The following is a 24,031-nucleotide window of genomic DNA, read 5'->3' as shown; positions in this document are numbered from 1 at the left end:
AATTTCTTCTTGCCTTATTCAATCAGCTGATCACAGGGTTGGAATGATAGCATACTGGGGTTTTGGAATTCTAGGAAGGAGGGAGGCTGACTAATATTTCTTCAAATGTGTTGAGTTTGAGAAACCCGAGAAACAGATTTTTAAGTGGATTGGGCGGGAAAGAGGCACAAGAGCATCCATGAAAGCCAAAAGTAGGAAGGAGATGTGGGGCCAGGCCAGCATAATAACAATGAACATTTTCCTGTCATACTTCACCTTAGGAATTTCATAGAAATGACTGCCTCTTTTCATTCTCATTTGTAAACCAAATGAAGTAGGTGCTTTCATTATCCAACATTTATCTGAGGGCAAGGAAGCACAGAGATTAGGTAACTGGCCCAAAGTTTTCTGGTCGTGGTGATGTTTACCTGTTATCACAGTGCATTGAACGCTGAGGCAGGAGGATCACAAATTTGAAGCCAGTCTAGGCTACAAAGCCAAATCCTGGTTCAAAATTCCCTACACAAAACAGACCACACAAACCAAAACAAAAGTTACACAGCCTGTGATTGGCAGAGCCAGATTTGAATTTAAGAACTTTCCCTCTGACTTCGTGTGCAAAGAAGACAAGATAGAACTTTGGGTCGAGAAATAGTCTTAGTTTTTCTACCAAAGGTTGCCTTCATCAGTCAGGATCCACCAACTACCGCCAAAGAGAACCCGAAAAAGGTCGGAGCGCCTCCTTCTGGATGAGTCTGACGTCCATTGAGTCTCTCACTTCCGCCTCTAAATGGAGCCACTCGGCTTTTGGTTAAGTTCTACTCGCCCCGCCTCCTCCCCCCACACTTCCCCTCAAGTCCCGCCTTTAGCCCGCTTCTGTCCTGTCCTCGCCCAGCCCTCTTCTCCCCGAGACGCTCTGGCAGTGGCCAAGCGGCAGCCCAATGGGAAGGCTCGTTGGGAAAGAGGGTGGGCCTTTGCGACTCCAGTCCAGAAGGAGTTGGCTCCGCCCCTGCCGCGCGGGTTGGTGGACGGAGAGACCTAAGAAACTGGTGAGCTTTTAGCGGCACCGCAGCGGCCTGTGAGCTTGGGGGCGTGAACCTGTTGTAGTTCAGAGCGCGAAACATGGCGGAGAAGGGTGCTGGTGGCGGGTCTGATGACAGTTACCGCGAAGATGTGAGTGATGACTGCCTGGTCAAGGCAGCTGTGGAGGTGTTCGAGAAACTGAAGGTACTGTGAGCCTGGGGGGGGGGGGGACCGCTCCATGATTGGGGACTAGGCAAGGCCCTGTCCCAGCGCCTTTTGGAGCTTCCTATGGACATTGACTGCACCACAGGGGTCCACAGTGGCGGGCCCTAGCAAAGTCTCGAGGGCGACTTGCTGGCCATCTGTCTTAAGTCTTTATGGTTCTCGGACCTCTACTCATGTTGTTCCGACAGAACATTTCAAGATTGAGGCTGGGAACTTGGAACACATGCAAAAATGGAGAACACAGGCCCCAATCTCAAAGAGCTGGATGTGGGTGGAGTTGGGTTTGGGGGATAGATGGGCTGAACACCTTGCTGTTTTGTTGGGTCAGAGACAGTGGCTCCAGGTGGATTTAAGGTACATGCAGCAGTGAGGAACATGACCCTATAAAGTTAGGGAGCTATCCCAGGTCCATTGGTCCCCTTGCGAACCTCCTTCCCATCTCCCCATTCTACTGACTCAGTGATCACTTTCAGTCTCCCTCCACTGCCCCTCAGATTTAATCTTAGTATTCCTAACCCACTCTTAGGCATGTTCCTAGTTTTGTAACCATGTAACCTAGAGGGAATAGGCTTAAAAGTGGGGGGTGGGGGCAGCAAGTCACAGGAGCAAATGTGAGGTGAGGATGAGAGACTTGAACTGTTGACAAGACCAGAAAGGGGCACAAACTGAGAAATACTTTGTCACCATACAGTAACAGGCTTCCTTCTGACTTGCTTTTTCCTTACTTAGGGTGTAAACTGCCCTTTCCTCGATGGTCTGTATATTACAGAACCAAAGACAATTATGGAACTGCTGTGTAGGCCCTCAAAGTATCGGTTGGACATACTGGAATGGATGTGTATACGGTAATGTTCTCTGTTCTTTCCTTTACATGGGGTGTCTCCTGGGGGAGATAGGAATGTGCCCTTTTATAGGGTCCCATAACCAAGCCAGCTCCAGGAAAGCTAACTGATCCATGACCAAGATGGTGGGGAGGTGGCCCTGTCACTACAAGATGGAATTTAACGAAAGCCCTTTCTGCACCAGGCCACCTGGGCTTTTGATTGTGTTGAGGGATTTGATGTGGTTTATGCCACTGTGCTGTGACTACTGTCTGCTTTGTTGGCACCTGATGATCACAGAGGGACATTGCTCAGAAACCCAGTGGCAAAAATGAGCCTTCTAGATAGTTTCCGTTCTTCTCCACCCCAACTTGCAAGAACAAAGGTTTTTCTTAGTCCATCCTACAGGCAGTGCTTCTAGGCCTATCCAGCCTTTTCAGTGGAATGGAAGGTGTTGGAGGACTTTTTCCTTGCAGTTTTCTGTGGGACCAGTTCTGTCTGACCAGGAGCTCTCAAGGCCAGATGCTTACTAAGAGAGCCTCATTGTTAAGCTTATCTGTGTGCTTCCTCTGGGCTGCACAGCCAAGTTACCAGAGTCTCTTTCACAATAGGGGCCTTCTAGTGTCTTAAAGAAGAGCTCAGCAAGGCATTTTCTATGAAGGGACAGACACTGTTCTAACTCAATCTTGCCAAAGTAGCACAACAACAGCATAGGCAACATGTGCAGGAATGGATGGGTGGTATAGCAAGAAACCTTCTTTAAAAAATAAAACTGGGAGCCTATGCATGGGTTTATCTCTCTGTAAAAGTAACTTTTATTTACCCGATGTAATTGTCTTCTCATGGGCTTACTTCCTCTGTCTGCTAACCTAGGCCTAGTGCTGGAAGCTTTTGTCTTTCAGTCTCTCCTGAATTGCTCTGCTTGGCCCCAAACTAACGTTGGCAATCTGTTCTAATCTTCTGGCTCCCTTTTTATTCTCTGGCTCATTCTGTCTTTTCTCTCAACCTGTCTCTGTACAACTGTCCAGGAAAACTGCCTCCTCCTTTCTCTGCACATGCTGCCCTTTTTAAAGAAGCTTCCCTTTCCTCTCCTCGTGAGAGTTGGGCATATCCTATTCTGCCAATCTTTCTGATTCATCACATTGCCTGCCATTCAATTATACCTCACTTTCAAACATGGGTGCTTCCTTCTACAAACTAATTTTACCTTTATATTTAGGATTAAAGGTTGTGCTAAGAGCATGTCTGTATTCCAGCCAGAGGGATTAAAAGTGTGTGCTAAGGCTGAGCTACATCACAACTAGAAACAGGGTTTTTTTCAATAAATAACACCATCTCAGGATTCAAAGTGTGATCAAATACCCTGCAACATCTTTCCTTTAAACTGTGTATTGAATTGTGCTTTTTGAAAAGTGTATAATGAAGTAGTACTCCATAGCACACACCTTTAATCTCGGCATGAAAGAGGCAGAGGCAGGTGGATTTCTGTGAGTTCCAGTCTAGCTTGGTCTACATAGGGAGTTCCAGGACAGCCAGGGCTACATAGTAAGACCCTAACTCCAAAAGCAAAACCAAACAAATAAAAAAGAAAAAGGTGTAAAATAGCCTTTTCTGAAAAGAGTGTAGCAATGGTAGAGGCAATCATTGCTCCTTCATTATATACTCACCCACTTCTGTTTTTGTGTGTTGATCACTGCCTGAAAATGTGCTAGGCTCAGGAAGTACCCAAGGGAAAGCCAGTTTCTGGCCCTAATCAGTTTTCATTCCAGGAGGATAGAGTTTTCTAAAAGGTTAGGGCACCTTGGCCAAGGAGGCTCCAGAGTTCCTTGGAAATCCTTACAATCAGGGCTGTCCAGGCTGAGAAGGAGTGAGTTGAAATGATGACTTAGGTATTCCAGGGCTAAATGGGAAGGCAGTGCTCCAGCAGGTGCATACTCAGGCCATAGTTAGGTGTCAAACTCCTCTGCCAATGGCTACACTCTTCCTTTCTTGTACACGATCACTTTTGTGTGTGCGTGTGTGCGTGTGTGCGTGTGCGTGTGTGTGGGGGGGGGGTGGGGTGGGGGGAGAACTTTGAGTATTTCCATTTCTGAGGGAAATTTTCTCAAGTATTTTCCCATAGTAATTGATGGTAAGAGTCACATGATATCAAATAAGTGGCTTTTCACTGGTATTTAGCAATTGTACAAGTAATTCTCTGTTTAGAGAGTAGGTTTGGAGGGGTGGTGCGGAATTAGGTACATGACTGATATTGCTATTTTCCCACAGGGTCTGCCCATCCTTGCAAGACAAGTTTAGCTCACTGAAAGGAAATGCAGCAGATTTGAAGATACAGGGTAGGTCTCTTTATGGGAATGTCCATTTGCTGGTAAGTTATAGACAATTCTTTTTTGTTTGTTTGTTTTTTGTTTTGTTTTGTTTTTTCGAGACAGGGTTTCTCTGTATAGTCCTGGCTATCCTGGAGCTCACTCTGTAGACCAGGCTGGCCTCGAACTCAGAAATCCACCTGCCTCTGCCTCCCAAAGTGCTGGGATTAAAGGAGTGCGAGACCACCACTGCCCAGCTGTTATGGGCAATTCTAAGCTTGGTCACCGTGTCTCACTGAGTTGTGAAATTTTCATTAACTAATGTTTTACTTTATATGGGGTATACTCTGTGGATATTGTTAGAGCCTTCTAGAATCAGGGCCTTCTGTTGTGATATAGTACCAAATAGTACATTTGGGACCAAATAGTATATTGTTCTATCACAACACTGAGAGGTAGAGAGCATTGTTCTTTCTGGTGTCATCAGAGACATTGTGTTTATATGGCATTCCTAGGAGTCCCCTGATTGCTCGTTAATGTGATTTGCCTTGTCACCATGTTAGTTTGATGGTTTCTTTTGTTTTGGTAGAAACTGTCCTTAACCTGGTATGAATGTTATGTAAAGATGAGCAAGAAATGCTACCTGTGTAAGTGGCTAGGTTTTTCTTCCTTATGGTATGGCCAAATATTGATGAAATTTAAAAATGCTAAGTTTTTCAAAAGCCTGTGTATATTCTGACCACTGCAGTGTGAGTGAGCTGGACTTAGACCCTGAACTGTGCACAAACGGCATTGCTAAATTATCTGGGGAAGTTGTTTTCTTGGGTGTAGTAGGTTTTTGGTCTCTGAACAACCAGGCCTTCATCCCATCATCCCTGTGTTTCCTGCTGTCAGGGTTCCCTTCATAGGCTTGGAGTAGTATCTAAGTTCTCTGGTACACACGGGGAAAGCCCTGGCCTATAGGCTGTCCTTGTTCATCCATAGTTTAGAGACTTCATTGGACCCAGCCTTACTTCCCTCTTTGAGGATGAAGGCTTTTGCCTTGTTCACCTCCTCAGAATGTGTTGAGTACTTATTTGAGTGTTTGAGTGGAAGGAGGAGACATGAGGACAGGAAATCGTTAGTTTCATTGATATGTGAGGCAGTGTTTAATGTGCTGGGGTACAGCAGTGAGCCATGCCACCCTTGTGGAACTTAAATGTTACATGATGGGAAGCATAGTTGATGAAGAAGGCTGCAAGCTACCAGTTAAGGGAAAGGTGATACTTCTAGAGGGTTGGAGTAAAGGTGGTTTTATTGACAGAAGATGGCAAGGAGGGCAGAGCTGAGCACTGGTAAGAGTAACATCCATAGCAAGGGAATAGCCAATGCACAAGGACTGAAGTGGGCTATGCTTGGCAGCTTTGAGGAAGAGTAAGGAACAAAGATGGCTGGGGTAGAGGGGATAATGAGGTATGGGAAATCAGGAGGGGATAGGGATAGGACCTGCCAGGCCTTATAGGTCATAGAGGGTCTTTGGCTTTTCTTCCAAAGAAAGTGCTTTGTCCTCTATTGGGTTAATCAGTCTACCTGGGGATTCTGTAGTGAAAATATGAACACCCAGGCAGCAGCACAGTTCTTGCAGTAACTGAGGCAAGATATTGGGGAATGAATAGGTAAAAACGTGTGCTCTACTGTATTTGTTAAGAGGAGATCAGAAGATCAGAAGGGTTTAAGGACTGTGATTGAAGCAGGCTGGCTTGGAGGCTTTTTGGCATCTGAAGCGTATTCCCAGGGCCACAGAGTTGTTACACAGATGCTCTGACACTACTTCCAGTGAATCTTTTCCAGCATGTCCTATACAGGTTTGTACCTGCTCTGCTCCTGCTGAGGCAAAGCCTGGCCCAAGAGGGGATGAAGGTGCTGCTTTAACACTGGTGCTGGTCCAAAGCTCTCTGACCTTTGTTTATATACTAGATGGCCATGCAAAAATGTGCTGGATACTGCAGAAGATATGGCTAGGTTTTCCCTGTCCCTTTAAGGGCCTCAGACTCGTTATCTATAAAATATAGCTTAGACTCACCCACCTTCAAGATGGCATGTCAGAGAATGGGCCATGAGAGACATTTGGTCCATCTGGTCTTTTGTGCTCCCACCTCCTGTCATGGGGAAAAAAGCCTCAGTATCCTATATGCTCTAAGTGCTGGGATGTCTTGTATCCTCCTCTGTTTCGGTTGGTCTACAGTGACAAAGTCTTTGTATTCTAACAGAGATGGTGAAGCTAGGCCATGAGCTGATGTTGTGTGCACCAGATGACCAAGATCTTCTAATGGTAAGAAGGGACCCTCTTCTGTCCCTGCAGAGGTGAGAGAATGGGAGAGGCTTCCAGCTCCAGAGCCTTTGTGGCTGGCAAGACTGCTTCTCTAGGCATCCCCAGGTTAAGCATTGCAAGAAATCTTTCAGGGAGACAATTGGGAGAGCTAATGAATTAACCAATTTTGGTGGGGTTGTATTCCATTGTGCTGTTAAGTCTTTCTCCAATTAGGGTTTGCTGTTAAGTAGAGCTGGTTCACAGAGATTATGAGCAGCAAGAACAAAGAATTCCTATCTCCTTCCTACCACTGGCCCCATGTCAGCCTCCCTCACTGTAGGAATATTTGTTCCCTTAGTGAGTCAACACAGATAAGGATAACTTTATCTCCCAATTGTATATATCCAATGGGCAATGCTTCTCTTGTTTTCTGGTTGGAAATTGTTACATAGTTCTTTGCTGATACTTTGTATTTTCTGTTTCTTGTTCACAATTGCTCATTCAAGCATTTTTCTTTTTTTTTTTAATTTTTATTGATATATTTTTATCTACATTTCAAATGATTTCCCCTTTTCTGGGTCCCCACTCCCCGCAAGTCCCATAAGCCCTCTTCCGTCCCTCTGTTCTTCCATCCACCCCTTCCCATTTCCCTGTTCTGGAATTCCCCTATACTCTTGCACTGAGTCTTTCCAGAACCAGGGGCCACTCCTCCATTCTTTTTGGACATCATTTAATTTGTGGATTATGTCCTGGGTATTCAAAGTTTCTAGGCTAATATCCACTTATCAGTGAGTGCATACCATGATTGATCTTTTGAGACTGGGTTACCTCACTTAGTATGATGTTCTCCAGCTCCATCCATTTGTCTAAGAATTTCATGAATTCATGGTTTCTAATGGCTGAATAGTACTCCATTGTGTAAATACACCACATTTTTTTGTAGCCATTCCTCCGTTGAAGGACACCTGGGTTCTTTCCAGCTTCTGGCTACTACAAATAGGGCTGCTATGAACATAGTGGAGCATGTGTCCTTATTGCATGTTGAAGAATCCTCTGGATATATGCCTAGGAGTGGTATAACAGGGTTCTCAGGAAGTGACATGCCCAGTTTTCTGAGGAACCGCCATACTGATTTCCAAAGTGGTTGCACCATCTTGCAATCCCACCAGCAGTGGAGGAGTGTTCCTCTTTCTCCACATCCTCGCATTTTTCTAATGACTACTTAAAACTGACAGTTCATTTGCCTTTCTATAATCCCTGTATTGGCATCTAATAAGCATCTTTTCTTGTGCAAGTTGAATTCTTTGTGGTTTTTCAAGTGTTGGATAATTGTGGCTTTGTCCTGCTCATGTTGGCTGTTACTTGGATCTTGTTAAATTTCATGGAGAGTAAAGATTTATATATTCCAGCAAGCTCTAGGTTTGATTTAGTTTATGCAGTCAGGTCCACCCCTCCACTCTGGCCTGAACTTCCACAGTCAGCTCATCTTCCCATCTATTCTGCATGCGCCACCCAGTGGTCATCCTAAGGCTTGAGCCTGGCTTCACCCCTGGCTTAGTAATCAGTCTTCTGTGCATAGTCAGGGCTGGTCCAGACGTTCCAAAACTGATTGTTGGAGTTATTTTCTTCATTTCTTTCCTCTCTGCCATTCTCTAAGCTTTTCATTTCCTCGGAGCTGTCTGTTTCTATCCTCCAGCTACAACCCACTTATATGACTGATCTAATAGCGATAGGGCAGAAAGGAAAAACTAGCAAGAGGTTCCTGGAAAGATACTTTTCAATCACTGGTCACAAGACCAATGAAAATTAGAACTGCAATGGCATGTTCCACTCATACCATGATATCTAGAGTTAAAGGAAAATAGCACAGGCTGACAAGGATGGGGAGATATAGGAACCCTCATAGGGACACAAATGGGTCAGCTACTGTGCAAGACAGTTAATACAGATGGACCAGAATTCACTATGAATGTTCATAGATGCCCATCAACTGGTGAGGTAATTTTCAAGAAAGAAGATGTTGCTGTTACATGTGATAACATAGATGATGTTTGAGGATGTTATGCTAAGTAAAAAGCAGATAATAAAATTTAGTATAAGGTTATAATAAATTGTCACATATTACAAGATTCCTTGTGTGTGGACTGTTCAGAAGAGGTGAGTCCATAAAGAAAGATAGAGGTAAATAAGAAATGACTGTTTAGAGTTTGTTTGGGCTGTTAGAGATGTTTCTAAAATGTGGCTATGAGACTGGAAAGATTCAGTTTTTAAGAGAACTTGCTACTCTGCCAGAGGAGTGGGACAGATTCCTAGTACCTATATGGTGGCTCACAACCACTTGTAACTCTAGTTCCAAGGGATATAGTGGCTTCATTTGGCCTCCTTGGGTAGTTCACTCATGTGGTACACAAATATCCATGCAGTAAAACATTCAACACATAACATAAATAGTTTTTTAAAAATTGGCTATGATAATGACCTCCTGGCTCCTTGACTATTTTAACAACCCTTGCACCATATATTTAAAGTTTTTTAACATTTAATTTAATTTAACAGAATTTAGCACAGTGAATTAAAATTTAACAAACAAAAAACACCATAGCCAAATGAAAAAAAAAAAGAACATCTAGGAGAACAGCAAGTACAAGAGACTTTGCACTGTGGTTGATGTGTTCAGAAAACTTTCAGCAGACTTGTTAGGGTAGAGCAGAATGAAAACAGGGAAAGGGAATAGAACAGAGTGGATAGATGTGATGGCCTTTGTAGGCCAGAGGAGGCTTTAGCACATACAGGGTGGTAGATTGGGGAGCTTGGAGGTGAGGGACATGGACTTCTATTTAGTTTGACAGTGATGGCTGTGGCTAATGTGTGGAGTGGACTGTGAGGAACCTGTTGGCAGGTTACAGCAATGTCCAGGCATGTAAGCAGATATCTTGAATGGCAGTGGTAGTGGGGAAATTGGAGTAATGGCTAGATGCAGCCAGACCCACTGGATGTGCTGATGTTGTAAGGTGTAGGCAGGGGCAAGACTCAACAATTACACTTTAGAAAGATCTGGATAATGAGTTCACAAAGACTTATATACCTCACCATATCTCTAGACCTTTCCATAGTGTGATTATTAGTCTTGTCCTTTGCTGGAGAGAAGAGAGGAGACAGATAGGATATGGTATAGTGATGGGCTTCAGTAAGGTGGTCACAGAGCAGCCTGTTGGAGGCTAGCACTAAGGCTAGTCTTGTAGCACTCTGAGCCTTATACGGCCTGGATCCTGGTCATCCAGAAGGGTTGTAAGTAACTTTGTGGAGCCATTCTTGTGTTTTGATCTGGGTTGGTTCTAGTTTAAACAGTATATTGACCCTCTACCCCAGACTGCCCTATAGATGTGTTTCTTAGGCAAATGGGGAAATTGATTCAACAAGAAAGAACAAAAGGGTCCCAAGAAGTCAGTATCAGGTTAAGGACATGAGTTGGGAGCTTTGAAGTGGATCTTGCTAACTCATCCATGGTAGTAGCATTTGGATCTCTTTGGAACTGTTAGTCTTGGAACTGTACTGCCCCCAAGTCTACTCCTCACCAGGGGCAATTTGACCCTTTCCCTTCAGCATCTGCATTCAGCACCAGCTTTTAGTGCTTGTTTTTCTTGAAGAGGATTTTTGTAAGGTGCTGGGAGTGGTGATTGACTGACTCTTGATTTTTCTTCCTTAGAACAGTGTGTGCCAGGCCTGGGTGGTAAGGGATAGGCCTTGCTTGGTGCCTTATTTGCACAGGAATTTGTGGTGCAGTTATGGCCTCTAAGATAGTATCTGCTCCTGGGGATCATCAACTTTCTAGAAGAAGGCAATCCTTGAACTCTTCACTGGGCAACTCCCTGCATCACCTGGGCACATGGGCAGGCTGGAGACCTGGTCAGCCCTACATGAGTTGCTGCACAGAATCCTGTGACCTTCATGGTAGAAAGTCTAGGCCCCTGTTGGAGAACAGGTCACCCTAGGCCTCATGCTATGTCTATTGGCCTCTGCCATTCTTGGCCAGGAAGGATTGACTGAGGATACTAGATCTTTACTTGGAGATGTCCCTGAGGATTAGGGCACCATCAGATCCCTGTGTGTTCTATTCTGCTTTAGTAGGCCCTGCTGCATGCTACCCACCCACGGAATAAGCCTTTTCCTCTGGCTATGTGACAAAAATCACACTGTAATATGTTTTGACAACAGTTTGCGTTTTGCATTTGCAGTGGTCTTCCAGGTATCATTGCAGCCTGAAATGTGGCAGAAGTCTGAGGATGGTATTGCTGAGCCAGTTCAAGAGGCTACCAGCAGGGGTCAGGGACAGGGAAGAGGAACTGTCTGGCCCAGCCCCCTTGCCACTGGCCACAGCAAGGGCAGCATAGGATTGGGCACCTGGTACAATTGGCTAGGCCTTGCTGGGTCTAGTGGCAAATGTGTGTGGCTTTTCCTGCCAGGGCCGTGAGTGTCCCCAGAAGCAACTACAGTTCATGGACAAGTTACTGGATATGATGCGGAGCCTGGCCACTGGATTCTCCAGTAGTTCTAGGTAAAAGTGTCAGTGTCACAGGCAAGTTCCCTGACAGCTGGTTGTAGTCGTAGCTATGGAGATGGTAGGGTGGTGAAGGAATGTGTCCCCCCCCCCCCGATACCCCCCCATGGCAGTAGCCATGTGCTGATCCAGGAATTACAGGACTGATAAATTAAGACAGCTCCCCCTAGTCACCATCTTGGGGGTTAGGCTAGCTGCGCAGAGGCCAGGCAGTGGCTCAGCAAAGGGTAGTTGTATTTCTAGGATGCTGGGTCATGGCCTGAGATTCCTGCACTATAGGCTTTGGGGGAACTAACCTAGGTGTATAGGAGGGGAATTGGGATGTCTGCAAGCAAGAGGGCATTAGAGAAGCCAAAGCAAGCAGAGACTGGGAGGGATGTAGGCAGTAGAATTCCCCATCATTGGAACTGATGGGTCAGTGCTCCTGTTAGGAACAGTGTACTCAGGGCCTGTTGTGATTTTGCAGCCTGAAGGACCACCTTGAAGACACCACAGAGAAGAATGATGCCTTGCTTGGGGAGCTCTTCTCTAGTCCCAACCTGTGGGCAATTTTGAAACCCGAGAGTGACCCATGGCCCCTGGACATGCAGTCCTCTCTCCACAGGCAATGTGATGACCTGCCAAAGTAGGTGTCTGGGAGGGCTCTAGTCCTAGGACCGCCCCATCTTGCTTCTGTCCAGTAAGATGGACCTCCCAGTGGCCTACTGCCTATAGCAGAAGTAGCAAAGAGCTGACAGTGTTCCTTTTTTCCCCTGTAGGGCTGGCCCCTCTGCCCAGTCAGAGAGAGAAAAGGTGGCAGATCTGGCCAGGCAGCTGCAGGAGAGTGCTACTAAGCTTCAGACACTCCGAGACCAGGTGAAGGGTACCAGCTCTGGGGGTTGTGGGACTTGGGGAATAGGCTCTGCTCAGTTCTAGGGAAGGCGGTATCCTCCTCAGCTTGTGCTGTAAGGCTTCAGGGAGATGCAGTGGGAGTGTGGAGGTAGGTGCTAAGGGTCTGAGCATGAAAGGAAAGAATATGCTTCAGATGGCAGCCGTGCACCAGGCCTGAACTGCATGCCTTCACATATCTTCTCAGATTCAGTTCTATTGGGATCTGTTGTCTGGGCTAGGTATTTAGCTATAGAGACTGTGGTCTGTGCAAACATTAGCCTCATGGCTGAGGCCCCATTCATACCCTCCCCATCTCTTTCTTTACAGAGACTTTCAGTCAATTTGTGCCATGTTATGTCAACTTGTGCTATGTTATGTGGGCTGGTGATAGCATAGGCTGGCTGGGCAGGGCAACTTCAAGTGACTGTCACCGTTCATTTTGCAGTGCTTTGCACAGCATAAAGCAGGGACTGACACCAGCACCATAGACCAGAAACTTCGTCTGGTCACCTCGGACTTCTACCAGCTTATCTTGGCCTTCCTGCAAGTCTATGATGATGAGCTACGTGAGTGCTGCCAGCGCCCAGTACCCAGCCTGCACCCAAGTGGCCCCATCATCCAAGCTGTCTCTCAGACTCTAGCTTCCTGTGGCCAAGTAAGATACCTCCCCTCCCAACTCTGTGCTGCCCAGTACCTCAAGAGCACATGCACACCAGGCCTGGGCTCAGGACCTTATCAACCCCTGATGCCAAGTGTGAGGGCTGGGGAAGAGCTTGAGAGGATTTACTGTGGGTTCTTCAACCAGTCACATGGTAGAACTCTGGGTGTGGGACCTTTGTCGGATGAAGACAAACATTTCTGGTTTCCTTGGGGAGGTGATGAAAGCTGATATGGACATTCTCTCCAAGAGATCCCCCCCAGGCAGTTTCCATTTTTACTGCCAGAGTAACACAACAGTGTCCCCACTGAACAAGAAAAAAGGAGACTTAGGTTTGAGAGTTCTGCCTCTTTCTGTTAGCTGGCTGTCTTTGGGGGATTCTATGTCATATTAGCCTTACTAAGGCCTGAGTGTCCTCTTGGTGTTGACAGTTGTTGAGAGCAGTCATGGAGATTACAGACACCTCTGCTGAAGCTATGGAGGTTGCAAGGAGGCAGGAAGGAGAGCCAAACTGTTGGAGCAGCAACAACTCTGGGATAAGCCTAGGTGAGTACTTGGGCTGAGGGTATGCTCTATGGCAGGGCCTCTTCTTTCTGGGCTGGCCAGCCCTTAGGAGACTGGCCACTTCGTTTTTTCTTTTAATGTTTGTTTTCTTTCCCTTGGAAAAAATGCTTCCAGCATTCTTGGCAGAAAAGTGGTATAACTCAGAAATGTGTAGATGTAAAACTAAAAGAAATGAGCCACACTGTGGCAACCATAGGTCCTGGATGTGAGAATTTTCATCAGTTTCTTGCTACTCTTTTCCCTATTATCATTTCCTTTCATTATTATTATTATTATTATTATATAGGTGCAAAATTGTATCAGTTTAATTTTCATCCTGCCTCCCCCTCTCTAAGTTTGTTTTGTACTGTTTTGTTTTTAGGTGAGGTCTCTCTATATAACCCAAGTTTGTCTTGAATTCATGGTTAGTCTCTTCCTTCAGCCTTCTGAGGACTGGGATGGAAGGCCTACAATACCTTCATTAATTGGTGTGGCTATGTTTGAGTAAAATTTCATCTACAAAAATAGGCAGTTGACCCTGGTTTGTTGATCCTGATGTGCTACATCTTAGTCTCTATTCCTGTGATAAAACACTGTGACCATAAGTAACTTAGGGAGGAAAGGGTTTATTTTATCTTACAGTTCTATACCACAGTTCATCTCTGGGGGAAGTCAGGGCAGTAACTCAAGGCAGGAAGCTAGATGCAGGAACTGATGCGGAGGCCATGGAGGTGTGATGCTTACTGATTTAGTCACCATGCTTTCTTACAGCATCCAGGACTACCAGCCCAGGAGTGGCACCACCCTCAGTAAGCTGGGCCCTCCCATATCAATTATCAGTCAATCTGGTGGGGATGTTTTCTCAGTTTAGGTTCCAACTTTTTCTTAAAAATTTATTTTCTTACCACTTGCCTTTAGAATTATAGCTAACAACCTAAAGCAATTTGGTGTTAATTTAATTTCAAAACTTGTACTCTAATAGAACTTCGTCTTCTCACTTTGGTATTTTTAAAACTTAGATTGTGATTTCATGTGTTATATGATCATATATAAATAATATGAATTTATAATAACTGCTTCATGCAATTGCACTCAAAATTAGATAGAAGAAAATTGCAAGCACTGTCAATGAGGTTGACTGCAAATGTTGAGCGATCTGCCTGCCTCTGCCTCCCAAATGCTAGAATTACAGATGTGAATCAACAGACCTGACTTTCAAGTTCCTTATTGATATAGGCTGATAATCACTAGTGTTCGTTCATGCTTTGTAGGGAAGGTCCACCAGTGACAAGTTTCCTCAGTTTTTGTTGATCTTAAAATGCCTTCCTTAGTTTTTCCTTCATTAAAAATTCAATGTAACCTTTTTATTAATTCTTTGAGAATATGATACATGTATTTTAATCATATTTGGTCTTCACTCTAATGTCTTCCAGGTTCATCCCTACCCTTCTCCTAACTTAATGTTCACAAAAAAAATCTCACCAAGGCTAATTTGTGCTGTCCTTATATGTGTGGGACCATTGGAGGGAACATGGTTGACTTATTAGGGGGCACATTCTTTTTTCTTTTTATTTATTCTTCTTTCATGCAATACATTCCGATTATAGGCTCCCCTCTCCCACTCCTTCAAGTCTCCCCACCTCCCCTCCCCCCAGATCCACTCCACCTCCATTTCCCTTCAGAAAAGAGCGGGCCTTTCAGGAATATCAACCGAACATGGCATAACAACATGTAAAAACCCTGGGCACGAATATGAAGGGGGCACATTCTTAAAGAAAACTGACTCTCATTATCCCAGCATGCCTCAGCTGTCAAGGGCTTCTTCACTAGGGTGTGGGCATATGAACTGAGCCAGCTTCATGCTAGAATGTTGGTAAGCTTGATCTTGTATAAGCAATCACAGCCTCTGTGAGTCATGAGTGCAGTATCTCTGTCATGTCCAGAAGACACTGTTTTGCTTGAGTCCTCTCTAACCTCTGGGTCTTATAGTCTTTCCACCTCTTCCTTCTTGATGCTTCCGGAGTCTAGGGAGTTGGAGGTGTGATACACATTTCCCATTCGTGAGTTAGCACTCCACAACACTTTGCCTAGTTGTATGTCCCAAAATCTTTTCAGGGGCATCTGTTATTCTCCTTCAATTTGCTCTTTGCTCTTCAATGTCAGTTCTTCCATACTTTGAATATATCATCATCCCACTGTCATTTGACCTTCATAGCTTTTTGCATGAAACAAATTTGTGTTCTTATTGAAGGCTCTTATATGTAACAGGTCTCTTCACTTCCCTTTTTTTCAGATAGCTTCTGACTTTTGCCAGTTCAGTTATATATCTTTCTGTGAACTCCTATAAGTTTAACACCTGTAAGTTTGCTCATTTTGGAGGTCTCTGGACTTTGTAGGTTACTGTTGTTCATCAACCACTAAGCAGTTAGTAGCTCTTCTTTCTCTTCTACTTCTTGTTGGCTCAGAGTGTCAGGGTCAGCCAGGAGGAGGACTTAAAACCTTCTTCTGGGCATTTTCTTCCTTTTTTTGTATATATTTTTTCTATGTTCTTTGTTTACATTCCAAAAGCTTTCCCCTTTCCCAGTTTCCCCCTCCCCATATGTCCCATAAGTCCTCTTCTCTCCATCCATTCTCCAATCATTTCCCCTCCCTTTTCTCTGTCCTGGTACTCCCCTACAATGCTGGATCAAGCTTCTGGGCATTTTCACAGTGCTGTAACCTTACTCCCCAGCCTTTATTCCCCAGTCTTTCCTTCTAAGTTTTTGAATTAGTGTATTATTTTTCTTGAGTGTTTCAGTGAACAGCAAGTAAAGCACTTGACTGTGATTGTTTTCACTGATTTTTTCCCTAAGTAGTGATCTTAGGTAACAGCCTTTATGCTGTCTCCTTTAGGGGACTTTCCTCCCTATCTGTTTTGCTATTGAACCTATTCCCAAGCTTCTTTCTCCCCCTCCCCTTCCTTCCATTCTTCTTTCCTTCCTCCCTTCCTCCCTCCCGCCCCCTCTCTCTGTCTGTCTTTTTTTAATTTTTATTTTGAGACAGAGTCTCACTAAGTTGCTCAGATGGCCTTGAACTTGTGATATTCTTCCTTCATCTTCTCCAGTAGCTGAGATTACATACCTGACGCTATAGACCTGTACAATCAGGCCTTGATTGGGATTCTCTCTAGATGATGGCTTTCTTTGTGTGTTCTGCCCTGGCATACACCTGCCACATGTGTTCTAGATACTTGGGAATCTCTTTTTGCTTATTGAACTGCAAGAGGATCCTTCATCTTAAAATTTATTTAGCATTTACCCTAATCACCACTGTCACTGTGGCTCTCGTTGTGGTTCATATAATTATATTAATAAATTATTCATAATCTATGGTATCATTTCTACAATAATGATCATTAATATGCTTAACAGTGTGTCTGCTCACTGGTGACTAGGGCATATTAGTACTGGTAGTAAGCTTGGCAGTATGAGCTGGGCACTCCTATCCCACAACACTGAGGTTCCCAATGGCCTCAGTGTTGTGAAGATGGTGAGTAGAGCAGGGCTTGGCTCCTGACCCTGCTCTTGTCAGTATGGATTCCTGATTTGCTTTGAGACAAATTCTTGGACACTAGACATGCCCAGAGAAAAGGACCAGTATCCAAATCCACTCCAAAGCTACTTAAGCCTTTTGCTGCCTCATTCACTTTTCTACCTGACCCGTTACAGGCTTTGTCTTCTATGAGGAACAACCTTCCCCTTATCTGGGGAAAGTCTGTTTCTGTATCATTTTCTGTCTTACTGATCCAGATGCTATAGCTGAGCCCCATTGGTGATATGTTCCAGAGTATCAAGTAAGAGGCTCATGTAAAGGTTGTATGTCTCCTGGCTTATGGCATTGTGTGAATGGATACTACGGTAACAGCACCTACATATTTAGGAGACAAAGTGACCCTGCCAGAGCTGAGAATAGAGGCCATAAATGACAAGAGAGAGATTAATAGGTATGGAAGGGAGATAGTAAACAGGAAGAAATTCTCAGAATAGCTAAGTAACAGAATAGCCCCAGGGAATTTGGGGTCAGAATCTCTGATAGTTGATCTAACCAACTAATAACCACTGAGGTCTCAAGGCCTAGCAGCTGCCCCAGAAAAGAACAGAATTCATAAATGGCCTGTGGAGAAAACAATGGCAGTGAATAAGCAAATACATTTGTGATGTGAAGCCTCGAGGGGCCATATGATGAGGGCAGCTGCTTTCTGAAGCCAAATCAGCCTGTCAATCATTACTACTTTTCATGGACCTCTTCTTTAAGACCCCTTCACAGGAAAGGGTGCAAACCTCTGAACACCATGAGGGGAGGGCAGGGTACAGAGAACCAGTATGATGAAAAGAGAAGACCTGGATACACAGGAAATTGTTTTTGGAAAACTTCCAAGCAACATGACATGCAAATGTGCTTGGGTAACTGAAGGCCCAGCTGAGAGGAAAGATCAAAAGAGTGACACATGAGGTAGTGAGCCTCTAGAACTAGAACTGAGATGGAGAGTAAGCACAGGGTATAGACCCACAGAAACAGAAACGAAACAGAGCAGGTGGAACCCAAAGGGATTAGTCTCGAACACACCCTGCTATAGCAGGACCAGGGTACAAGATCAAAACTTGAAGATAGAAAGTTAGTATGTTGCCTCAGGAACAGCCCTGGGGACTGAGAACTGCTAAAGCCCACATGTGAGGGGCAAGGCAGGCCTTCCTCCAGGTGAGAAAGTGTGAGCCATTGGGCTGATAGCTCAGGATAGGGTGGGGTCCAAGGTGTAGATTCTAGCAACACTCAGGGATTGATAAAGGCAGATGCCACAGAAGACGGGCAGAGCAGAACCCAGCAAACTGTCATCTTCAGATGGACACAGTTTGCTACAGGGTAACTCTTTAACTAGGATACCACTGGAAACATTAACAAAGCGGGGAAGGATCCTTGGGGTGCTATTCAGGATGGGCATACCTCATGAATCTCAAGCTCCAGAGCCATTCTTGTGATGGGAAAATGATGACAAATTGGGACTATCACTGTACCTAATGTCTATGTTGCTAACTTTGATATGCAAAAGGTAAAAAGTCTAGCTAACAGTACAACTGTGGAAGACGGGACAGGCAACATGGGTTATGAAAAGACAGAAAGGGTAGGCAAACTAGTAGGAAAAGCAATGGGTCTGTACTTGTGTTGGGAATATCAGGCCTGGCATGCCTGTGATCTCATTATTCTGGAGGCTGAGACAGGAAGTCAAGTTCTAGGCCAACCTGGTCTAATGTGGAATTAGGAAAATGTGGTGGGGTGAGATAGATCATTGGGCAAAGGCACTTGCTGCCAAGCCTGACAACCCATGTTTGATCCCCAGAATCCACAAGGTGGAAGGAGAAAATCAACTCTTGCAAATTGTTCTTTGGGGCTGGAGAGATGGCTCAACAGTTAAGAAGAGCACTGTCTGCTCTTCCAGAGGTCCTGAGTTCGATTCCCAGAAATGTCATGGTGGCTCACAACCACCTGTAATGGGGTCTGATGCCCTCTTCTGGCATGCAGGTGTACATGCAGATAGAACACTCATTTACTTAAAATAAATAAATATTAAATATTAAAAAAGTAGTTAGCTTGAAAGAAAAAAATTGAAAGTTCTTTGAGTTCCACAGATGTGCTAAGGGCATGTGTGTATGTGTGTGCACATACACATACATGAAAGAAATATGTAGGGGTAGAAAGTGTTAGGATTAGGGTTTACCCCTAAAGGGGTTACAACCCACAGTTTGAGAAGTACTGCTTTGGGGGAGACACAAAGGAAGAACTTAAATTGGGCAGAAATTTATTTCTGGTTACCTAGTCATTGGTCAGGGCCTAGAGGTGGATGCCTTTATAGGATATGTCCTCCAAAGCAGTGGCTCTCAAACTGTGGGTTTTGACCTCTTTGGGGTCAGATATTTACATTATACTTTATTGTAGTAACAAAATTACAGTTGTGAAGTAGTGATGAAGATAATTTTATGGTTGCGGGTCACTACAACATGTATTAAAGGGTTGCAGTGTTAGGAAGGTTGAGAACTACTGCTCTAAATGACTTAGAGTAGTTCTATGTTGCTGGCTTTGTTACTGTGCACACATACTGTTATCAGATTAAAACAACTCACCATTGAAACAACTCCTGGGCTTTGAGGTGGCAGGGACCCAGCCTGGCCTGAACCTTGATATGCATTATGGTCAGTATGACCCAGCCAGAGACTCCCAAGTCGCTGGTCTAGCACCACCAGCCAAGAGGCCCTGTTAGCAGCTCCCTGATCAATGTTTCTGGACCATGGAAGAAGTTGGGAACCCTCCCTCCAAGCTCCTTGAGGACCAGGTGTGAGTTATCCCACCTACCACCTGGTCACACCTAGTGAGAGCCTGAGCAGAATTGGAAAGATGGGCTTTGGGGGGGAAGGCAGGAAGGAATGGATCTTGTATGGACTGCCAATGTCTACCTCTTTCAAGCCTATAAGCCCTTTACTCACTTGGCTGTTTATGTTTCTTTCTCTGTACAGCTGCCAGGATTGATGAAGTAACACAGAAGTACAGGATCCTCACTGACAGATTTCATAGAGGCACAAGATAATGCTGGGATAGAAAGCCATCCCTGGAGCTGTCAGGAGGGGCAGTTCCAGTCCTGTTCATAACCTGCATGAATTTCCACTTGCCTGGTGTTTACAGTTTGAAGGGAAGGAAGAAGAGGGAGGTAGAGAAAAAGCAAGAGATGGATAGGACAGGGAAACTAGAAATAAAAGAAACTCATGCTCTGACACATTGCCTTCGGACTACTGTTTGTTTCTGCATATCATGCTCTTCTTTGGCCTGAGATGCTCAACTTCCCTTCCTGTCCTCAGCCTTACTATTCTAGCTTAGCTTGGTGGCAGACCTTCTACTGCCCCAGTGGTTCTTGGCCTTTCCTCTTTCTACTGCTTCTATTCCTTCATGACACTGCCTAGTTAGTTTGACCTATCCAGTTCTGGAGGTCTCCCCTGTACCCTGACATGACCCCTCTTCACCTCCTATCTTGTTTCAGGGTTCTGCAGAGGCCACTTGTGGCATGTCCTTGGGAGCATATCTCTTTCTTTGTTTCTAGGGTGCTAGAACCCACTAGGGAATTCTTACCAGGGCCTGGCTGGTTATTCAGGAAACTGCTCTCTGGGATTCCCATAGTGATCTTTTGAGTAGTGTGCCTGTCATAGCCACCTCCCTCCCTTCAAGCACCGGAACAGGCACAACTTGGTGAGGTCCACTGTCATACCCGTGGCTGCCTGTCCTATCCTGCTCCTGTACCTACACCTTCGCTTCTCCAGGCTCCCCGAGTACTTTTGGACAGCTGGGTGCTAGGCCCTTCTTGCTTAGACACTACTGGGAAAGGCTAATGGGCAAGCAGGTCCTTGTTTCTTACTGTCCAGCTGAACCAACTGCTCTATGGAAAGGCCTAGGAGTTATTGCAGTGGGCGAGTACAGCATCAACTATATCCTTAGAAGGCTAGGCCCGCAGTGTTGCATCTCTGGAAAGAGATCGTCAGGAGAAGCCATAGATAACCTTCTAGCCTTCTGGCCACTTTCACACTTCGACGGTGCCTCTCAGATGAAGCAGAAAAGACCTTAGAGCAGTGGTTCTTAACCTGTGGGTCACTACCGTTAAGGGAGTCACATCCTGCATATCAGATATTTACATTACAATTAATAACAGAAAAATTACACTTACAAAGTAGCAACAAAAATAATTTTATGGTTGGGTGTCACTACAACATGAAAAACTGTATTAACGGGTTGCAGCACTGGGAAGGTTGAGACCTACTGTCTTAGAGTTCTAGAGGTCTCCTAGTTACCTCTTTCCATTTCTGAAATTGAAAGAATTGAATCAGCTCTACCCACAGGTTGTGTGGGTCAGGCCTCACTGCTTCATGGCCTGCCTTTCCTCCCTGCCTTCTCCACAAGTCTACTAAATAAATGCTTGGAACACATTGGTTGTTTGGCCCAGGAGTTTCAAACCCTTGAATGTCATATCCCTAGAGCAGAGATCACCATCTCTGCTTGCAGCTGTAGGATGGGGCCAGAAGGTGGTGAGCTGCAACCAGGCAGTGTTCATATTGGAGATGTTCCTGAGGACACTCCCTGTTGACTGAAGCAAGACCAAGGCCTTGTCCTCAGCATGTCTTCCTATTCAAAGGCTAAACAAAGCACAAGTAGGTGCTTCTGTCACTCCTGAGGTCATAGCAACCTCATGAAGGGCAGCCAGGTCCCCACTGATGGAGGAAAACAAGCTCTGGAGAAGGGAACCTGTTGTCTGTGTGTAATGTGTCCTGGCATAGGGCTAAACATTACACCTGCTTTATCCAGGTCTGGCAACCACAACCCAGTCTGATGAGACTTGGGGGCAGGGCTTAGCAGAAGCCACAGTCTTCCACCACACTCTGATGTCCTCCAGCCTGTGAGGACACATTCCTCTGGCTCATGACAGTACTCATCACTCATCAGAAGCCTGTGTGCAGCCAGAGCCTACTTCTCAGGGCGTGTGTCCTGGTGGCTGCAAGATCACGAGGGGGTGGCAAGCAAGCCGGCTGCACAGGTCCTGCAGCCTCCAGCCTCCTAGTTGCCCAACTGGTGGCTGGGGGGCGGGCTGTGTCCTCTGATTAAAGGCTGCCTGGAGAGCAGCCTGTGCAGAGACAGGTGCCCAGCAGCCCAGGAAGCTAGCTGAAGCCCGCCCCAGGTAAGCCAGTGTGGTGGGGATAGGTGGATAAAGCCACAAGCCTAGTGGTAGGTAAAAGCCAGCTTGAGGCAGCACTTGTTTTGCAGAGAAAAGGTTGGGGAGGCTAGGGTCCCTATGCCAGATTCCTCTGGTGCCTGACACCCAAAGGTAGAAAGCAGGGCATAATGCCTGAGGCTCCCAGCCAAGGTATTTAAACTTAGGGGCTGGGTCAAGGCACCAATTGTGGACTGCATCTGTCCCCCTCCTTGATGGGCTAGATCTGGGCCTAGCAGCAAAAGGAAGAGGACCCTAGGTTAAAGTTTAGGCACTTTCTTTTGTGCCTGCTTGATTAGGTGATAGAACTAAGGTTGGGTTGGAGAGAGACCCAGGAAAGGGAGGAGGAAGGGTGGACAGCAGTAACAGATCTGGTTACTTGATCCTGGCCCCATGGAGTCCTCTTCCAAGTGTCCCTAGATATGAATATGCATCAGAAACTACTCCTAGCACCAAAGGCCTCATGAGGTGGGGTGGAGCAGCAGGAAGTGAGGCACTACGTGGTAGAGCTTTGACCTGAGGTGGCTATAGACAGCAGGGCCTTGCTCTCATGTCTTTAGCCCTCTGGCTTATGCCACTTGTTCTGGCAGCTTTAGGCCTCATTGTTCCTGTGAGAACATCAGCATGTCTGAGCCACCCCGGGCTAAGACCTTTGTATTCCTGGACCTGGAAGCCACTGGGCTCCCAAACATGGATCCTGAGATTGCAGAGATATCCCTTTTTGCTGTTCACCGCTCTTCCCTGGAAAACCCAGAACGGGATGATTCTGGTTCCTTGGTGCTGCCCCGTGTTCTGGACAAGCTCACATTGTGCATGTGCCCAGAGCGCCCCTTTACTGCCAAGGCCAGTGAAATTACTGGTTTGAGCAGCGAAGGCCTGATGCGCTGTCAGAAGGCTGGTTTCAATGGCGCTGTGGTGAGGACATTGCACGGCTTCCTAAGTCGCCAGGAGGGCCCCATCTGCCTTGTGGCCCACAATGGCTTCGATTATGATTTCCCACTGCTGTGCACGGAGCTACAACGTCTGGGTGCCCATCTGCCCCGAGACACTGTTTGCCTGGACACACTGCCTGCATTGCGGGGCCTGGACCGTGCTCACAACCATGGCACCAGAGCTCAAGGCCGCAAAAGCTACAGCCTGGCCAGTCTCTTCCACCGCTACTTCCAGGCTGAACCCAGTGCTGCCCACTCAGCAGAGGGTGATGTGCACACCCTGCTTCTGATCTTCCTGCATCGTGCTTCTGAGCTGCTCGCCTGGGCAGATGAGCAGGCCTGCAGCTGGGCTCATATTGAGCCAATGTATGTGCCCCCTGATTGTCCAAGCCTCGATGCCTGAATGCCAGGGCCATCCATTCTTCCAGGCTCTGAGCTACGTCTTTGCTCTCTGTAGCTCCTTTGTGGTCTTCCTCAGCCCTGGCCTATCTGGCCATAGGATCCTAGAGCCTTCTCTGTGCTCCACCACCAGTTGGGCACTCTCTGGCCAGCCTGTGAACTGTTCCTTCAGGGCTTCCATCTTTCATCCCATTACTCAATAAATGTCACTGACTATCTACCAGCTGACTTACTGGCCAGACTTCTCTCTGCCCATGCCAAAATTGTCCCACTGAAGCACAGATGTGCCCCATGCTGGCCTGATCCTGTGATGAGCTCTGTGAGTATGTACAGGGGAAAATTCTCAAAAGGGGTGTGTGATAGGTAGGAGTGCTAGACCTGGCTATTTCCCTGGTATGTCTTTCCCTTGAGTGTTGCCCCTCTTTGAAAGGCCCTTGGAATAAGCAGGCAGAATCCTCCAGGGAGGGAATTGAAAGTAGTACCTGAGCCTGCAGAGAGCTAGTCAATGCCTTCCTTGTTCAATGCCCAGCTCCAACCTTACCCTCATCCTCCTCTGATCCTGCTAAGCAAAGTAGCACCAGTGAATTGATAATTGGGAACCAGGAAAAGACAGGCATCTCTAATCATTTGTGGACACGGCACAAGAAT

General features: G+C 45.9%; 2 protein-coding genes across 2 annotated transcripts; both read left to right on the top strand.

Annotated features, from left to right (window-relative positions):
- Window positions 1-973: 973 nt before the first annotated feature.
- Window positions 974-20,073, top strand: Haus7 (HAUS augmin like complex subunit 7). The gene is made up of 10 exons (XM_052171067.1): window positions 974-1,206; window positions 1,957-2,072; window positions 4,317-4,384; window positions 6,604-6,665; window positions 11,108-11,199; window positions 11,669-11,827; window positions 11,961-12,057; window positions 12,518-12,727; window positions 13,162-13,276; window positions 19,819-20,073. The coding sequence occupies exons 1-10, from the start codon at window positions 1,102-1,104 to the stop codon at window positions 19,887-19,889; spliced, it is 1,095 nt and encodes a 364-aa protein (XP_052027027.1). The 5' UTR covers window positions 974-1,101; the 3' UTR covers window positions 19,890-20,073.
- A 2,511-nt stretch (window positions 20,074-22,584) lies between these two features.
- Trex2 (three prime repair exonuclease 2) lies at window positions 22,585-23,387 on the top strand. The gene has a single exon (XM_052171913.1). It carries the CDS (start codon window positions 22,677-22,679, stop codon window positions 23,385-23,387), a length of 711 nt encoding a protein of 236 aa, XP_052027873.1. The 5' UTR covers window positions 22,585-22,676.
- The last annotated feature ends 644 nt before the right edge of the window (window positions 23,388-24,031 follow it).

Source organism: Apodemus sylvaticus, chromosome X (genome assembly GCF_947179515.1).
Source record: "Apodemus sylvaticus chromosome X, mApoSyl1.1, whole genome shotgun sequence".
NCBI lineage: Eukaryota > Metazoa > Chordata > Mammalia > Rodentia > Muridae > Apodemus > Apodemus sylvaticus.
The sequence above is the reverse complement of the archived record's forward strand: the minus strand, read 5'-3'. Positions and strand labels throughout refer to the sequence as shown.

Coding starts and splice junctions, on each gene's coding strand:
- Haus7 (XM_052171067.1), top strand. CDS start 1,102: ATGGCGGAGAAGGGTGCTGGTGGCGGGTCTGATGACAGTTACCGCGAA. Junction 12,058..12,517: donor TTCAGACACTCCGAGACCAG/GTGAAGGGTACC, acceptor TTCATTTTGCAG/TGCTTTGCACAGCATAAAGC. Junction 13,277..19,818: donor CAACTCTGGGATAAGCCTAG/GTGAGTACTTGG, acceptor TTCTCTGTACAG/CTGCCAGGATTGATGAAGTA.
- Trex2 (XM_052171913.1), top strand. CDS start 22,677: ATGTCTGAGCCACCCCGGGCTAAGACCTTTGTATTCCTGGACCTGGAA.